General features: G+C 39.9%; 1 protein-coding gene across 1 annotated transcript in view; it reads right to left on the bottom strand.

Moving 5' to 3' along the window:
- The window catches only part of LOC131786982 (polycystin-1-related protein), a 43,941-nt gene that overhangs the window by 3,065 nt on the left and 23,276 nt on the right, over nt 1-17,600 (bottom strand). The window contains exons 32-56 of the mRNA XM_059104040.2: nt 17,343-17,465; nt 16,755-16,803; nt 16,127-16,177; nt 15,769-15,864; nt 14,958-15,032; nt 14,092-14,211; nt 13,408-13,483; nt 12,273-12,355; nt 11,572-11,638; nt 10,590-10,887; nt 10,213-10,297; nt 9,775-9,948; nt 7,844-7,962; nt 7,514-7,624; nt 6,781-6,880; nt 6,493-6,567; nt 6,131-6,222; nt 5,403-5,516; nt 4,680-4,800; nt 3,926-4,027; nt 3,271-3,411; nt 2,729-2,866; nt 1,880-2,110; nt 1,049-1,134; nt 276-411 (exon numbers count right to left, since the gene is read on the bottom strand). Of these exons, the coding sequence (XP_058960023.2) occupies nt 276-411; nt 1,049-1,134; nt 1,880-2,110; nt 2,729-2,866; nt 3,271-3,411; nt 3,926-4,027; nt 4,680-4,800; nt 5,403-5,516; nt 6,131-6,222; nt 6,493-6,567; nt 6,781-6,880; nt 7,514-7,624; nt 7,844-7,962; nt 9,775-9,948; nt 10,213-10,297; nt 10,590-10,887; nt 11,572-11,638; nt 12,273-12,355; nt 13,408-13,483; nt 14,092-14,211; nt 14,958-15,032; nt 15,769-15,864; nt 16,127-16,177; nt 16,755-16,803; nt 17,343-17,465 (2,863 nt within the window). The remainder of the gene's footprint in view (nt 1-275; nt 412-1,048; nt 1,135-1,879; nt 2,111-2,728; nt 2,867-3,270; nt 3,412-3,925; nt 4,028-4,679; nt 4,801-5,402; nt 5,517-6,130; nt 6,223-6,492; nt 6,568-6,780; nt 6,881-7,513; nt 7,625-7,843; nt 7,963-9,774; nt 9,949-10,212; nt 10,298-10,589; nt 10,888-11,571; nt 11,639-12,272; nt 12,356-13,407; nt 13,484-14,091; nt 14,212-14,957; nt 15,033-15,768; nt 15,865-16,126; nt 16,178-16,754; nt 16,804-17,342; nt 17,466-17,600) is intronic.

Raw genomic sequence — 17,600 nt, 5'->3', positions numbered from 1 at the left:
TCAATTTAAGTGAGGCGGTAGTCTAATGTAATTAGAACACAGTATAATATTATCATACTGTCAGAAATATTAAATGATTCTGTGACGCACATGTTGATCATGCTACACCAACAAACAGAATAGCCGTGAAGATATTTTCAAAACTTGGTATTAGTTGGTTAGAGGGGTTTCAATAAATTTTTCCATAAGCGGCAACTAATGGTGTAATAAGGGGTTTTTCCTCTTTAGCCTTGTTTTAGACCAAGAGAGCCTTGAAAAGACAACTAAAACCTCACCATAGGGAAGGGAGCATCTTTCTCGTATTCCTCTAACTCTTCTTCTCCTTCATCTTTCTCGTCTTCCTCCTCTTCATCTGGATAAAATGATGCATCACTTTCTCTTCTCTTTAGTTTTTCCCTAAGTAGCTGCATTCTTAAAATACATAGGGAAATTGAGTGGTTTCAGTCTTACAACGCAAAAGTGTAGCTCTACCATCACCTCTAAATATTGAAAATACAATACTGCCGTAAAATGATAGAGTAAATTGAAATGTGTTCTATGAATACTACCCCTCAACTCCGACGATCTGGGCCTAATTATTCAAAGAGCAGATAACCCTTTCCACTGGATAATTCTCTGTCCAGCGGACGAGTGTTAGCAAAACGCACTGCGACATCCACCGGATGGAGATTTATCCAGCGGACTTCGAAAAGCCGGGGCCTAATCAACACCCCTCCCTTCTAACTGTTGTAAACTTCTTTGCAAATCAGGTAATAAAATCATAGTTCTAAAAGATCAAACCAACTAGCCTTTAAATTTGTTTTAATTTTTGTATTTTCTGTTTTGCTATTAGTACGTTGGATAATGTACTGACATTTTAGCAGGGAAATGCATGTTAACAGAGTCTAACTCTTATTTTGAAATCCATTCAAATCTTTTTATTTTTAGTTTTTGTAATATTCACACAAGTGGAAACCTGATGTTTGCGCATCGGTGGTAAATATTTAACCCGTTTCAATAAACGGGACAATTGTAAACATAAACTCAAAAAGAAGCTCTAAATACATACTTGCTCCGAAAGAATTCCTCAACTGCAAGTTTCTTGTGCCGTTTTTTCTTGTAGTGCGGTACCCTGTACAGGAACACAGTGGCACTCTACCGAGATAAAAACAAAAAAACAAACAAACAAACAAATAAAAAACAAATAAACAAAATAAAAACACAACAAAACAGTCAAGTAGAGTAACGTTCATCTGAGTTTTGAAACTTGTTGTGTAAAGGAATGGTTTTACTTATTGTGATAACTGATTGGTTGTTGAACAACCAATCAGATGCAAGACTAAGAACAATCGCGCCTTGGTCGTTCGTTCTTATCCGCACTACGGGTCGACTAACAGCAATAAAGTTGAGTTCTAATTTTTTCTTCTGACACTTTCCTCTATTTTAATGGACAGTTGAAATTATTTTGGTGTGAGGTTTTGACAAACTATTAAAAAGAGCTCTGACGAAATAGCCTCACGTGAACTGACTACTTATCTGTCAATTTATAGTCTAGTTTATAGACCTGTCTATTAAATAAAGCCTCGTCGACATGGTTTAAGGTTTCCATCATAGGTAACTGAATTGGTTACAAACTGTCCCTTCTCAGACCTCCAGCTACTTAAAGGGAGAAGCTATTTATCGCCATCATATAAACACGCTAATTTTTCAAAATTCCCTGGTAGGATTTGTTTTGTCTTGCCAAGCAAAAAGCATTCCGCCTGACGAAATCAAACAACAGCTGCAAGGGAAAGAGTTTCATTATTTAAAACCAGGAACTATCAGTGATATTTGAGACTTAGAAACTACATCTTCATACAGCCATAAAAATTCAGTTTTCACCAAATAACACTTAACTCACCGCTCCCCTCATAATAGTATAGAATCCGACCACGAAGACAGCAAAGTAAAACAAAATCAGCACAGGTCGCTCTTCAACCGCCGGGCCTTGGTAATGATTCACGCCTTCCAAACGAAAGAAATTGCTGACCAGCAAGAACGTGTCTCCAAACGACTTGAACATAGTGTGAAGGCCACCAAACAAAAGATGTCCCGTATGAACAAACGCCATAATTAAGATTATGATCCCAACCTGCAAATAGATCACAGCCAAGTTGATGAGATTTTTTACAGCTAAGGGCAAATGAGGTAATCCATGATGCAGCACTCTGCATATCTGGCCTTTGCTAAAAGATGAACGAGATTGTCCAAAATGCACGGACGTTATTCGCAAAAATAGTTTTTAAGTAAACTTTAAGGCGTTTGGAAGCAAGATTAATCAAGTTAACACCGATAAGACTAAGAAAACTGAAATAACGTTTTACTGTACACCCGAAGTTTTCCTGATAACTAGAGAGGCGAAGAAATAAAACAAATTAAAATATATTAAAGTTCACACGGCAACCAGGTGGATAATCAGACTTAGTTTGATGCTACCCTGGTTTGCAGATTTAATGAATGTAACTGAAGAAGTTACAATTCATAAACCCAACGTTTCGACACTCCTGTCTAGTGCCTTCATCAGGGGTGATCTAAACAAATTAGTTCAAGCCGTTGTGTTTCACGTATTATATCTTCAAAAGGAAAAATTACAGCTCGTTTTTTATCATACTCGTCTCTAATTGGTCCATCACTGTCACACAGTCAAAACGCTCGATGTTGATTGATAAGCAATCTACATGACCTTTTACGATTAATTTTTGATACCTACCGAACAGGCTGCCAGAGGACGCACGACGGAAGCGAAGTATTTACTGAGACGGACCATGGTTCGAAAAGGTCTCAGCATATGCAAAGAGCGAACGATGATGAAGAATAACAGAAGAGAATATAATGCTTGCAGAGCTTCCTAAAAAAGTGGAATGAAATCGAAGAAATGATACTGTTCAGTTATAACAGAACTGTACGTTGTAATTGAAAACTACGGATAAACTCGGTGGTCATATATCATTTGTCGTTTAGGGCAGGATTACGTCAATTACAGCCAATACCGAACACGTCTTTCATTCTGTCTACAGTCCACAGACCAACATCTCACATGCCGGCCGAACAAATCATTCCCTTACATCTAGTGTTTGACTCCAATCACGCTTAGCAAATGGGAAGATAACAACTCGCTCGTTTAGCTTCTTAAATCGCGCAAGCGGCTTGTGATCACTGCCCACGATCGTGGAGCTCAATAACCACAGCGGGCCTCGCTAACTTGAATTTCATTTGCTGCACATTAGTTATTTAAGACCGCTTCTTCTTTACCTGACTCGACGAAACCATCTTGGCGTAATGGAACACGTCTGTTTGACTAGCTGTTTGGACTTCTCGTAACAGGGCGTACAAATTCACCGACCAGCGGATGTACAACACCATGGACAAGCTTGCGCTAGCTATTGCCAAAAGCTAGAGAAGAAAACGGGAGGGAGGAACAAAAAACAGTTGACAAGTTTAAACTTCTCTTAAAACATTTTTTGTTGCAATGGTCAGAAGAATAATCTGACGATATATCAAACAGCGAAGTTCATGGGAGGAGCCACCACTATCTGTGATTTAAGGAACAGACCAATCAGCTTGTCACGGAGTAATTGGTCTTGAAAAAAAAATGGATGTGGTGCTGAGGTGCGAGTTTTCTCATGGGTCGAATTTTGGGTCGAAAGATCGCCCCTTGACAATTCTTATGTAAAACAGGATGAGTATCTTTTCTTCGAAAGCGCTTTTCGTATCATCCTATTAAAGGACGCAATAAGTGTAGAAACTTCCTCAAGGAACGTTTTAAGCCCCACACCTCTACCCAAAACCCTAACAAACATACCCTCTTTAGACATCCCACCAGCTCAGAGGGGAAAAGCATTCTAATTATATTTCCAAACTCAGACGTTGGTTTATACTTTTGCCAAATTCCTTGCATTTTTTTTACCTGCGTCAGCCGCCAGAAGCTCCTAAAGTACTTAGCTGACATCTTCTTGGCCAAGAAAAACTCATGTTGGAGGAGATAAAGAAATAGAAAAACAAACAGAAGCTGAAACAGATCAAGAACAGATCTCTTAGTAGAACAGCCCTGTAATTTTTGAATGACTGATGATAATGAGTTGGGGAGGAGCGCTACATTCATCACATAATAATAATAGTAATAATAATAATAATAATAATAATAATAATAAGTTATCATGTCTTCATTCGTCATACTCGTTAGACAGAGGAGCAGCAAGCTAACCGTCTAATACAGTAGCTAGAAAGTTTTAAGTCCTATTCACGCCAATACTTCGTTGGCAACTTGTTTCGTGTATTTGAGCAACTTTCTTCCACACGTAGATTTTGTACATCGTGTCGCAATTGACTTTAGTTCCTATGCTACCATTTTTCTCGCAGTAACGCTGGACAATTTCAATGTGCATTATGCAAAACGCTTGAATCGTATTAAGCTTAACTCAATACGGCAGCTGATTCAAGGGTTCAAAAACGTGAGCGAAGCTTTCATTGTTTGTCTCATGCTCACGACAATTGCTTGGCACATTTTTTTTTTCTTAGTAATAGGAAACATATTTTGAAAACGGGATTTTCTCCAAACAGCAACAGATAACAACAATAATGACAAAAACAATCAACTATCCACCTCAACGAACGCATGACTGCAACCAAACGGACGTAAGAGGTACTGACTGTTTACACACCTTGCAAATCCTCACAAAGAAGCCTTGTCCTGTTGATTTGAAAAACACTGGGAAGGTGTTTAACTCCAGTCGACATAATGGCTTCCCAGTATACGATGCTTTCACCGACAGAGTGGCAGCGCTAAAATATTAGTATGTCAAAAACACAATGATTTAGAAAAAAACTCAATCAGTTCAACACTTAGCAAATTATCAAATGCAAGTTTTTCATGGAAAATCAACCGCAGAAGTAACGAATTAAAAAAGCCGACGTTATAAGCATTAGCCGCGTGTGTGAGTCTTTAAATTCAGTCAATCTGTCAAGGAGTCAATCGGAAAGCAGTCAACCAGCAAATCAGATAATTTTCTTTTAGCAACTGAGTTGAATTGTGAGTTGGCCAAAGTTGAGAGATTCTAAAGCTGACGTTTTGAGCGTTAACCCTCAAGTTTTTCAGATTGAATGATCTTCGCTTTAATTACAAAATGTTGTAAAAAAAGCAATGAATAATAACAAAAAAAGAAAAAAATAAGATTGAATGGCGAAAATGGATTGTCTTGACGAAGCGCTAACGCGTCTTGAAATGTTAGCTAAACTATCTTTTCTCGGTAGCCAATTCACATTATCAACTCAGTTGATAAAACAAAGTTGTCTTGTAATAAAACCCAGCGACGCAGTACCACAGTTCATACAGGAACTCTCCACTTATTCTCAATAACCATAACCAGTAGTTGAAGCCACCTCACCTGATAGCACGCAGAAATGGCGTGTAAACTGCAAACTCCACCTTCACTTCGCGCGTACAGATGTTTATCCACTGCGAATCCGTGATTCCTCTCAGCTGCTTTGCAGACTCTTCGCTGCAGAAAAAAAAAAGGAAAAACTAGCAGTTGCAATACTCTTCAAAGGGCTTTAAGGAATTTATCATGCGACATACCTTCAAGCAAAATCAGTGGGGGGGGGGGGGGGAGGGAAAGGTCTGGGAGCCCGCCCCCACCTCTTTGGAATGGCATAAGAGCGTGTCTAGATTGATTTCAAATTTGCTGGAGGATGCCTGCGGACCCCCTAGTGGGATGGGCCCATCCCATCAACTCCTATGAGTGACCAGGACATAATTTCTCCTCACAATATCAATACAATATCAACCAGATAAGTGATGACAATAAAGAAAAATATCAATTTCAGGATAATAGGTTGGTCCAATACTAAATTCTCTGAACTAAAACTATAAGAATTGTATGGTTGACAGTAAGGAGAAGTACAAATTTGATCTGGGAGTTAAAGGGTCACCAGTCACAGCTGTGCTTTTCATAGCGCCCCTTCAGTTCAAAATTTGTTCCTAGAGATTTGTTCCCCTAATATTCAACCATTAAATGCTTCGCGACTGGCTAGACAATGAATATTGGGTATATCAGGCGAAACCAACGTTCAGGGCCTAAATCAGTGGAAGGGCCAATCGAATCATGTGACTTACCTTGTTTGGTTGAGTTCCAAGCTGAACCAAGCGCCTTCCTTTTCGTGACACGTTACATGACACACTGTTGTGTTTGCATTGCCGTCACAAGCCTTAGAAAGTGTTGGAAGAAAAAAAAAAAATTAGGACATGTTGTTTAGCTGGATTACTAGTAACCTACCATTTAGTACCACAAAGGTGAAAATGAACGCCATTAGTATTCAGGGAAGAAAATTCATTCATGCTAGAAACATTTTGCATCTGGCCTAATTTCGAAAGTAAGAGTGTCTGGACCTCGGAAATGGTCTATTTATCAAGAAACATCCCAACTATTTATGACTGAATAATACATCGTTTTGTTGGAAAGTTGCTCAAGAACTTACCTTGGACATAGTGGTCTTGAATTGCGTGATCATTGTTCGACCAAACAGAAGGCTCTGGCTGTCACGTAATAAGATCTGCGTAATTAAATTGAAGGAACATGCAAAATAAATTAGTAGTTGTTTGCCAGTAGGAATTCGGAGAGCCAGTTTTTGCAGAAGAAGAGAACGTAGAACAAGGAAAAAAGACGCTTAGGGCAGAAGGAAGAGCGCATAGCCAACTTCCCATTGGAGGGATGGACCCCTGCCGTCTCAATGTAACATGTATCGATCATGAACTTTGCCACATACCGTAAACGGTGTGTGATGAGACGTAGCATTGTTCTCATAAAATGCTGCGGACATGCCCTCCCAAGCCGCCGTGACACTGTCAGGATCACCTTCTCCCGGCCTATTGTGTGTAAACAAAAGTAGGATTAGCTAGTACAACCAAAACATACTTCTCAAACAAGCATGATCTTTATTACATTTCGAACAACGTTCAACCTTAAGTTCAACAATCATATCACCAAGGAACCGAGCTGGAAAGGAAAGGAACGCCAATAACTAGTTGGTGAGATCGACTAAACAGAAAGATTAACTACAACGACAACAACAATAAAAGAAGAATAATGATGATGATAGCAATGATGACAATGATAAAATAATGTCCGTAATAACAACCGAAACCAACAGTTACAGCAACAACGACATTTTCAATAATACTGATGAAGATAATATGTCGAGAGAGTTTTTCTCCTTACGCCACACAACCGAGATTGTTTCGATTGAAACAGGCGGTAAGACACAAGGTTCAACACTGACGATCGCTACTTGAGACTGACAGCCAATAACATAGCAGCTAGACAGACCATAAGTTATCACATGGCACTGTCTGCGCTGAAAAACAACTTCTCTTGACTTTTATAATGACTTTGGTTTAGTCAAAGTGATCAACATCAACCCTTCTCAAGACTACTTACACACAGACGATCGCACTGGACTATAAAAATTCATAAAAATCCATAGGAGATTTCTAGCATACCTGAAAAATGCCTTTCTGATCGACTGATTCAGATGATACACATCCGGGCATGTGATGCTCGAAACCAGGAAGCACGTGATAAGAAAGAACAGAATGGACACAATCACTTCTCTGAAATTAAATGAAATAAAAGTTTTTATCAATCCACTATCCACTTCACAAAAATTGTACACATCTTAGAATGCGGAGTACAACAACTTCAATTTTATTCATTCAAAATTGATTGCATTCATAACATAACATGTTACCATAGCAAATTTGTCACCTAAAAATTTCTGTAATTTACGATGGTGCTTGGCGAGAATCATCGAGATCTAGATTAAGACTTACACAGTATAGTCCTTGAGAGCTTTGCTCCGTGCGCATTTACTTCGTGCTTCAGACAGTTTTGACTTGGATGGCGGCTTCAGAAACTTGAGATACCGTTGTCTACGGCGAAGAGCCAGCGCCTACAAGTAAGGTATGAGAGCTTTTAGCTGTGTCAAAAGTCAATATCGGTCTGTATCATTTGTTGATTTTACTTAGAAAATATAAAACCACAAGCGCGGTTTAGAAAGGTCACGTTTCGATCTCTTACCCTTAGTTTTGCCAGTTTTTTACGTTCAAAAAAAAACTTGGCGAAAGATGTTTTTCGTCTTGTCACGAGCGTGGGACAAAGAAAAAATTCTGAGTCCCCATGAGGAATTTTCAGATTCCCCGCTCCGATGCTCTACCACTGAGCCACAGATACTCCACGGTGAGCCAGCTCAATTACGAAGTTCATATGACACGTGTCCTGTATACTGCTTGGATCAGCAGTGTCGATAGTGTCATGTTTGTAAATAGAATAGGAGAGATCGTAAGTTTTGAGCTCGCGAAAGATGTTGCAATGTCGATAGCGTCATGCTTGTAGCCTCATCTTTGTCCCACGCCCGTGACAAGACGAAAAACATCGTTCGCTATTTTTTTACCAAGCTCAAAACTTACTATCTCTCTTATTCTATTTACAAACATGACGCTATCGACATTGCTGATCCTAGCAGTATGCAGGACGCGTGTTATATGACCTCGCTCACTGTAGAGTCTCTGTGGCTCAGCGGTAGAGCATCGGAGGTCTGAGGTTCGATTCCTTGTGGGGACTCAGAATTTTTTCTTTGTCCCAAGCTCGTGACTAAACGAAAACATCTTTCGCTATTTCTTTACAGAGCGCAAAACTTACCATCTCTCTTGTTCTATTTACAATAAAAACTTCTTAGCGATAGATTCAAGCGGTAAAGTCTGCATATCAGCCTTAGCTTATCGCGGTTTGCGTAGCATGGGGCCCACCGATAATTTTATACTCGCATGGAAGGAATGTTAGTACAGAGCCTGCGAAAAGGCCCGAGCGTTTATTAGCCACGGGAAAATAAGGACTTTTAGCGAACCACGACGTCGACGGCAACGGAGACGTGGTAAAATAAAAGATCTAATGAGCAGAACAATAGCTCAGCACGTGCGTTTTAAAACTGTGTATATTTCTTAGCAGTCCTCTGCAAAATAACAACGTGAAATCATCAAACTTTGCGTGGTCCGAGAGAGGAAACTCCAGCAGCAAATTGTTTAAGTTTCCATTTGGAACTCAACGCCGCTCTCATACGTTATGCAGAGGTTAACTTGCGGCGCCATAAGAGATGGTAAACACATCCAGTCATTCGCGGGATTCCAACTATATGTTCATTTTTATAACGACGTCTTCCTTGGCGTTGCCGTCCTAACTGCCAAAGGTCCCTAATAGGGACCTTAAGCAGTCAGGACGGCAACGCCAAAGAAGACTTCGACTAAAAAATGAATTTCTGCCTTTAATTAGAATTTCAAAAATGGCTGCACGTGTTTACCGTCTCATACGTCGCCACACCTCAACCTCAGCATAACGTATAAAAGAAGCGTTGAGCTCCAAATGGAAATTACAAAATTTGCCGTCGCGGTTTCAGTTCGCTGACGACGCAAATTGTCGTGATTTCACGTTGTTGTTTTGCATAGGACGACTAAGAAATGTACAAAGTTTTAAAACGCACGTGTTGAGCTATTGTTCTGCCAATTAGATCTTTCGTTTTTCCATGTCCTCGTTGCCGTCGCCGTCGTGGTTTGCTTAAGGTCCCTTATATGAGGCCTTCGGCAACGCTAGTCGGCGAGAGGTCTGGGGTCTAGCGATGATTCTAAACACGGATAAAATGGTGCGGTCCTAAGTGCCACTCTCAAACCTCGAACAAACGCAATGTTTGATACGTTTTCTTTGGACTTACCGGATGGAGGTCATCGCCATCTGCGCTCGCAGCTCCATTGAATCCTTGATTAATGTGACCGTAGTGTATATCGTGCAAAGCGGAAGATGACAAGTCTTCAAATCCTTCATCAACGTCCTCGTCTTCCTTCCTTGCATTAGACTTGTATGCCATGTACAATATAAAGATCACAACCTCGAAGGAGATGAAAAAATGCAATTTTATTTATCAGTAGAACTGGAGAGAGTGTATATCGTCGTATAGGGAAGCTGCTTCCCTTTCACTGCGTGACAATCGAGGAAGTACTTTTCCGATTGCACCTCTAACAAAACCGTTGAAGGAATGAACGATATTTACATAGACCTATCCATCAAGCTTTCTTTCAGTAGTGCCAAGAGAGGTTTGGAATTACTTGGCAATTTTGGACACCCAACTTCAAACACTTTATCATTAACTTACCATAAATGGCTGAGAGATGAGAAAAGACTCCAGTAAAGAGAAAAATAACGACTGCAACCAACGAACAGACAAATCCCATCCCAAACTAAGGGAAACAAAAATAATAAAAAAGGAAAAAAGAGTTCAATAAACTTTCAACGATAGAGTGTTATTTTTAATGAATTGCCTGTATGAGCGGACGGATATCTGAATCGGGCCGTTGTCTCCTGAATTAAACCTCACGCAAACTGGTTTCTTTCATTTTTCGAAACATGCCTCTTTTGGGATCTTAACGCCAATATCTTCGGGGGTCATAAGCGTTTACACTCTTACGTAGGGCAGTCCCTGCATTCTGTCGACAGTTGATTAAAAATGTCTCTCCAAAAATACACTCTTACCTAACTCCATACCAAATAGTGAACAGCGCAGCAGTAAAAGCAGTGGACAGACACCCAAACCACGCCAGGTAAATACAGCCATGCGGTAGAGAGAATCTGGAATGATAAACTCCTCGATCTTCAGACAGCAACGACACGCTGTACGTGCTACGTTTCTCGAAGTCCAGCGACTTCCTATGGCTTGGTCCGATCTCTCTGAGGAAGTCGCATGTCTCCAATAAGTCGGCGTGGGGAGGAAAAGGTCTTTTAGAAGAGCTCAGTCCACCGTGGCCCGAATTATAACCCCGACTGATGCTGTCTAAAAACGAAGAAAACAAAAAGGGAGAGTGACGATTTATTGGAGAGTCGCGAAGCAGAAGTGTATGTAGATAGATCAAGAATGAACTGGAAGCTACCATCTCGCTCAATCAATTTGGCTTTTTTCATCAAAGCAGAATGCAAGACTATTGTCACTCGTGAACCTAACATTCGGCTCGAATCGCCGTCGAGCCCTTAGTGTCCCAGTTGCTAAATATTGGGCCCCGAAATCGATGGGTCTAAGTTGCAGATCCTGGCGGGCGACTCAGATTGTTTTCGTCGCCCCTTTCTGGTGACAAATGAACCATCTCTCTCTTTATTAGGTTGTCGAGCTCAAATTTTGCCATCGTTCTGAATGAGCAACATATCAATTTACAATATACGCTGGTTGCATTGTTTCTATGCAAGAAAAATGAAGCCTCTTGCCATGCAAACTCACTTACAGGAAGTTCCTGTAAGTAACGGGAGTCAACGGCAGATTGTAAAATTGAGCCTGACCTTCCCAATTTGTCATTATTTTGCAATTAGTGTTAATCTCACACATCCTTCAACCCCGCTGTTCCATCTTAGCTTTTATCTACCACTCTGATGTTTGTCTTTACAAGCAAACGATTACTTTGGTGCTATAATTCACTGAACATATCACCAATGACAAAAAAAGATAGTAATTTCCATGTTTCTCTACCTGAATCTCGGTCGAGGCTCAGTTGAGAGCCGCACATGCAAGACGATGAATCGGAGTCGACGTCATCCTTTAAAAGAAATCACAAAGCAACATAAATATGAGGGTGCCCTACACAATACTGTGAAACGCAAGACCGCCCAATGAAAAGTAAGGGGAGGAGAGGGGAGGGGAAAGCTGCTCCTGAAAGGCCTTGGGTCTGTTCCGTGTTCATTTAAGATCTTTAGCTTCTAGCTGGAGTTCGACAATGAGTCAACGATTCAAATTCAGGTTTTCAGGGAAAAGCTAAGAAAATATAGAACGGCGTTAACCTCCACTGCACTCTTCACTAGCGACAAAGTTCGTATAGTTATTGTTATCAGATGTGACTGGGTCCTGTCCTGACCGAAAAAACATAAAACTGCTAACATGCCTATATCTTGGTATTGTTACCAGACTACGTTAGCGGAAATTCGCCCCATGAAGTAGACGGCCATTGTGTTTTGCCCGCAAAAACAACAATAATTTTTTTGTACCAGCTGTTTCCCTACTGGAAAATCTTGAACTTTTATACGTCTTACAGTCTTATGGTCTCTGTTAACAATCCTTGTGAACCGTGCTGTTTAATAAGATGTCTGCGTCGAACAAGTGAAGCAGAAGGAACACAAATACTCTAAGCAGTAGTTGAGCTCTTGGTTAAAAGAGAAAGGACATTGCAAACTTACCCATTCAAAAACGGTCCGAAACCACCTTTTTCTCTCACTTATATTGGTCAACATGCCAACAGTTTCCAGCGAATGGTCAAGAACTGTTAAGATAAATCGGATCTGGAACCATTTCCTCACAAATGATGCTTTTTGTTTGGGTAATAACATGATTTTGAGTGCAATTTGGTGTTAATAAGCACGACTAAATTTTTTCAAAAACAACAAAATTGCACAATCGCGAAGGGCAAATTGTGCGCGTAATTTGTGCCCGCAATTTTTTCATGTACATTATTGGTGACGATAAGTTAATCCTTTAACTCCAAGGAGTGACCAAGATAAAAATTCTCTTCACATTACTTAATACAATGTCATGCACAGGTAATGAGAACGAAGATAAGTGCCAACAAAGAGATATGGCCCTGATGAAACACCAAACTGAGGCTACGATTACGAGAGTGAAAAGATCAATGGCTTCGAGGATTACTCTTTTTCCTTAAAGCAGTTTAGAAGTTGTCAAAGGATATTTGATGAGCTGGATATTGTGCTGAAATATATCACATATTCTCAGGATATACTGTTGACTGATATCTCAAATATTTAAAAGAGCCATCAGGAATTTATCTTCACAAATCATTAAAGCGTCCCGTGCTGCTATTTGGAATGATATTTACAAAGAATGCTTATACAATCACAGATATATATATATATATATATATATGCTCACTAGTTTTTCTAGTTTGAGCACTCTGGCATGGTTTAGATGATCCCACATGTGTGAGATCACTTGGGGTGGCTATATGGCCTTACCTCCATCTTAGCATCAGCACTGCACTGATGAGGCCCATTTATACTCTTACTGAGTTGGATTAGTTCATTATCAAATGAGGTTTCGTTAGCTATGCCATACCCTGCTCGATAATTGGTCTAGAAAACTCGTCCCATCCTCTAAACCAATCAGAAGCAACCAATCGTGTCTTGATTACTCGAACTGTTATGCTTTCAGAATCAATTCTGATTGGCTCCTTATACATTCCCTTCTGATTGTCCGTCGTGATTCGTCAAAATTTTCGTTGTGACGCTCAACCTGTCATCTATAAAGCCTAAATAAACCTTATTGATATTTCAAGTAATTGACTGATAGTTTTTGCCTTACCTGAAGTTATAAGCTCTGTGGAGTCCGTTTGACGCTCGGACATCGGATAAACCTTCACATGGCGGCGAAATTTTCGCTGCAAAAAAAAGGAAGGTTACCTTTCTGCCCTTTATGCCTTGAAGAAGACAACCACGTTGTAAAATATAACACAGCTCTAAGAAACCTGGCTTCAAATCCCGGAAAGAAAGTCAGCATGAACATCTTTCGCGAGGTTTTCACGCAACATGATGATCATGAAAGCCTAAACTCTGATACTACCCAAAGTCTTATAAGAAGCTACCTCGCTGATGGTGCATTGTGTCGTAAAGGATTCTCTTAGTCAGTGTGGGTTTTATCCCGAAGATCTCTTCAAAATTATCTCTTATCAAGTCTCTATATTTCACTGCGAGTTAGTGAGAGGGGTCTGGTTTAATCATCAACCTGTGAACTTTTTTCATCGCCTGCTTGGTGGATAATACATTGATTTTTTAGGGAGTTACTTGCAACTGCGCGTGGGATTTTCACAGCTCAGAAATTGCGTCACCCTATTAGCTCATAAACACCTCTTCGGTATCATAACATTACAGGAAGCTTTTGATTTCAATTTTAAGCTAATTTCAATAAGTGTTGCAAACCGAAAAAAAAATATCGCTGGTTTTTAAATCATATAAACTTGTAGCTAGTTAAATAGTATATATGACTCACTCGACTGTATCTAAAAAGGAAGATCCACAGGAGGTTGAGCGGTAATGCTACTAAGCTGCACAGGACACCAATCCAAAGGCTCTCTCCGGTTATGTCTAAAAGTCCTAATACTTCCATAACCTAATGAAATCAAACTCGTTTAGTTTGTAAGAAGATCCTACCTTCCAATAAACTCAAGACGAACAAGGCTCGGGTTTGTGCACTTTTTCGCGTATAAAAATCCGGACTTCTTCTGCGCATTAATTTGTTTTATTGTTATTATTTGGCTTGAACTGATGAGCGGTTATCATATGTTTGCTCCACAACTGAAAATTCACCGATGGCGCCCAAAAAACGTTTTGGCTGTGGTAATTTGCGTGTAATTCGGCTACCTTGTGGCATGGGAAAGAACAACTGACTTCTTCCAACTTTTCCAGACTTTTTTTTACTTTCCACAGTTCACCTTATTTTATGTTATTTTATTTAATTAATTAATTTTTTTTTGCTTTTCTCAAGCATATAAGAACCACGGGCTACAACTCTTACTCTTGGGGTCCAAGTGCCTAACACAACGTTGCTACATCTTCTGCACAAAAAGCACTCAATATCACATCAAAGACTAAGGAATACTTACTCAAACTTGCTCTTCTTAAGCTTAAATTAAAAATACGCCTTTCCTCTTCAGGAACCCGTTCTTGGGTTCCTCGCGGGAAAGCGTGTTATATCAACGCTGCTGCGCTAGTTTCGGCCCTTTCTTCTCTTATTCTAGTCTTTCAAGGCGCGATCGCATTCAAATCTTCCCGCTTCAGTGCTCATGAATAACTAATAGTGTCCAGGCATTCTGCACGATGTTGGATACAACAAGGTGAGCAAGTACAAGTTCATACCTGTTTTTCAGGCCTGTACCACGCAATGTTCGCACAAAGAAAACTCAGGAGCAAAGACATACAAGAAGTTAGCCGCTATAAAGAAAAGGAAAAAACTATTAATGTATTTTTCCATTCTGCAGAGAGCCTTTTGACTGAGCGTCGTAAAACCTAAACCAGATTCATAACCATTGTCAATCACATAAATGCAAACATCACAAAAAGCCAATGAGGACTCATATTAAAAACAAACTAACGAAAAGAAGCGCAGGAAAAGGCCGCTGACCAAGTCGCGAAAGGTTTTAGTTGTGAATCTGATTGGTCGGGCAACTCTGCGTGTTTTTTAAGACCAATCAAAGTAGAGCAAAGTAAAGCAAAACCAAAGCAATCCTGGATTTCTGAATCGAAAATTTTTCAATCGAAGGTAAACCGGGATTGCACCGGCTTTGCTTTCCTCATTTCTGTCATTGATCTAAAAAATTCTCACCAAAAACTCAATCATTCAGACGGAAAACTAAAGCCAATCACGACTTGATTACTCCTGTATTTTCGCGCCTCAGAGAATTTCCTCGTTGTTACTTTGAGTTCTCACTGGCTGTCCGGGATGCCACCCCATTGAAGTAACGTAACGAGAAGGGCGGTCACATGGTGCTGTTTACTTCACATCACTGAGGGATTCTGACCTAGAAGTCTGTCTGTAATCACAGCGAGTGATCTTTTCCCTGGTACTGAGAAGGTAATTTCAAGTGGTTCTGTTTGTTACAGTGTACTAAAAGGTTCTAACTTTGAGATCTGGGACATAAACATTAGTTTTGTTTTTGTCTCATTTTACCTGCGCGCGTGAAAACCTGCTATAAGATGGCCGCCCAAACAAAGAAAACCAGAGATGATAGTCCGAGATGCTCTTCGCGCTGAGTTCAAAGAAGCACTGGGAAGAGAAAAAAAATAAAATTATGCGTTGAACTATTTGCGAAAAGGGGTCTTAATGAAGGTGATAAAATGCGAAATCCGCCTTATTTCTCTACCTGTCGAGAAACAAGGTCTTCCAGCGGGGTCAAATTAAACATATCCCAGGTGTACAAATTGAGAGAAAATTGCAAGCGATTGCGGCTTTAATTTATATCAATTTTGATTCTCGATTCCTTTTTCTTTTGTTGCTGTACTAATAAGCTCATTTAAAAGAAACTTACCTTTTTAAAACTGTTTAAGTGGTTCGTCGTTTCCTTAAACTCACACTCAACCTTAGAAAAAAAATTATTGAAGTCAGTACAACAAATCTATTTGCTAGCAAATTCAGGTTTTGTTCATATTTAGAAGCAGAAATTATCACTATTAACACGGTGCAGTAAAAAACTAAATATATTTTTCTTTACCAGAAAGTCGCTGCACTGAACTAAAAGACCGAAAATTCTTTATCGCCCGGGGTCAGAGGATTTCAGTTGTGTCACGATTGAATTCACCTAGCCCCCCCCCCAAACAGGTATTGAGAAAACTCCAACTTATCAGGTAGAAGTTGTTATCTTGATCTAACACTAAATTCTCACAACTGATTTACAACGAAATGTGTAGCAGCTAGAGGGGAGAATTAACAATCAGATCTTGGAAGTTAAAGAGTTAATTGGCAGCCAATTTTCTATATTCCCCCCGTTTAAACTCTATGAAGGCTACCACTGATCCCCCCTCTGCTTCCCCTGAGAACGACGTCATCCCCCCCCGCTCCTCCCCCACAGACGATAAATGGTGAATGGTACCAAATTCTAAACTTTTTGCTTCACAAGTGTTGATGCATATGAAATTATGACAAAGTAAAGCACATACCTTCCCATCAGCCTCGTCAACAGCGAGCCATCTGTTACAGTTAAAAACCCTTTTGGCCAAGGAACAAGTGCAATAGGTAGGTTTAATAGCGAAATCTTTTATTAATATTTCACGAGTATGGGGAGGCTACAATGACCATCAACACATATTCAGCCATGATGTAGCCTTGTAACATGAAATCGTGCGCATTTGACGACTGTTTTATTTTGTTTTGGAGAGTAAACCGATCACAAGTAATTGAAATAAATTACATGTTGGCCTGTGGGTGTATGGAAGTATGAATATTATACTCGCAAATATATTATAGCTGCAAATAAAAAAAATTTTCAGAAAGAAGACTGAAAATTCAGGCTTGGACGGGATGCGAATGTGAACCTCCCAGATACTGGTCGGGAGCCAAGTGGTATTACCTCCCGACTCGGCTAAGAGCAAGTCACTTATTAAGAGAGATCGCAAAAGCTAATGACCAGCCAAACCTGTAAAGCACTTCTAGTAATAAAAAACGTGCCTGAGAGGAACCCAGGCCCTATCTTCAATAGTCTTACAAAGGAAACATCAGATTGCTCTCTGTAAATAAGTTAGATGTACCTTGTATCTCCTCGGTTGACATCCTTGATAATAACTTGTTCTAAGAACCAGCTTGGATCATCTCCCGAGTTGTCATGCCAAATGTGAATTTTACAAATGTCCCTAAATTTCCTTCCGGGAAAACTAAAATGATGGAAAAATGTTTTGAGCTTTGTTAAAGTCATAGGACAGGTTTCGAACGCTCTCCAACTTAAATCATACCATTACTTCCTACTACCAAGACTTTACCGTGTTTAACATGACCAACTATTAAGAAAA

Source organism: Pocillopora verrucosa, chromosome 10 (assembly GCF_036669915.1).
Source record: "Pocillopora verrucosa isolate sample1 chromosome 10, ASM3666991v2, whole genome shotgun sequence".
NCBI lineage: Eukaryota > Metazoa > Cnidaria > Anthozoa > Scleractinia > Pocilloporidae > Pocillopora > Pocillopora verrucosa.
The sequence above is the reverse complement of the archived record's forward strand: the minus strand, read 5'-3'. Positions and strand labels throughout refer to the sequence as shown.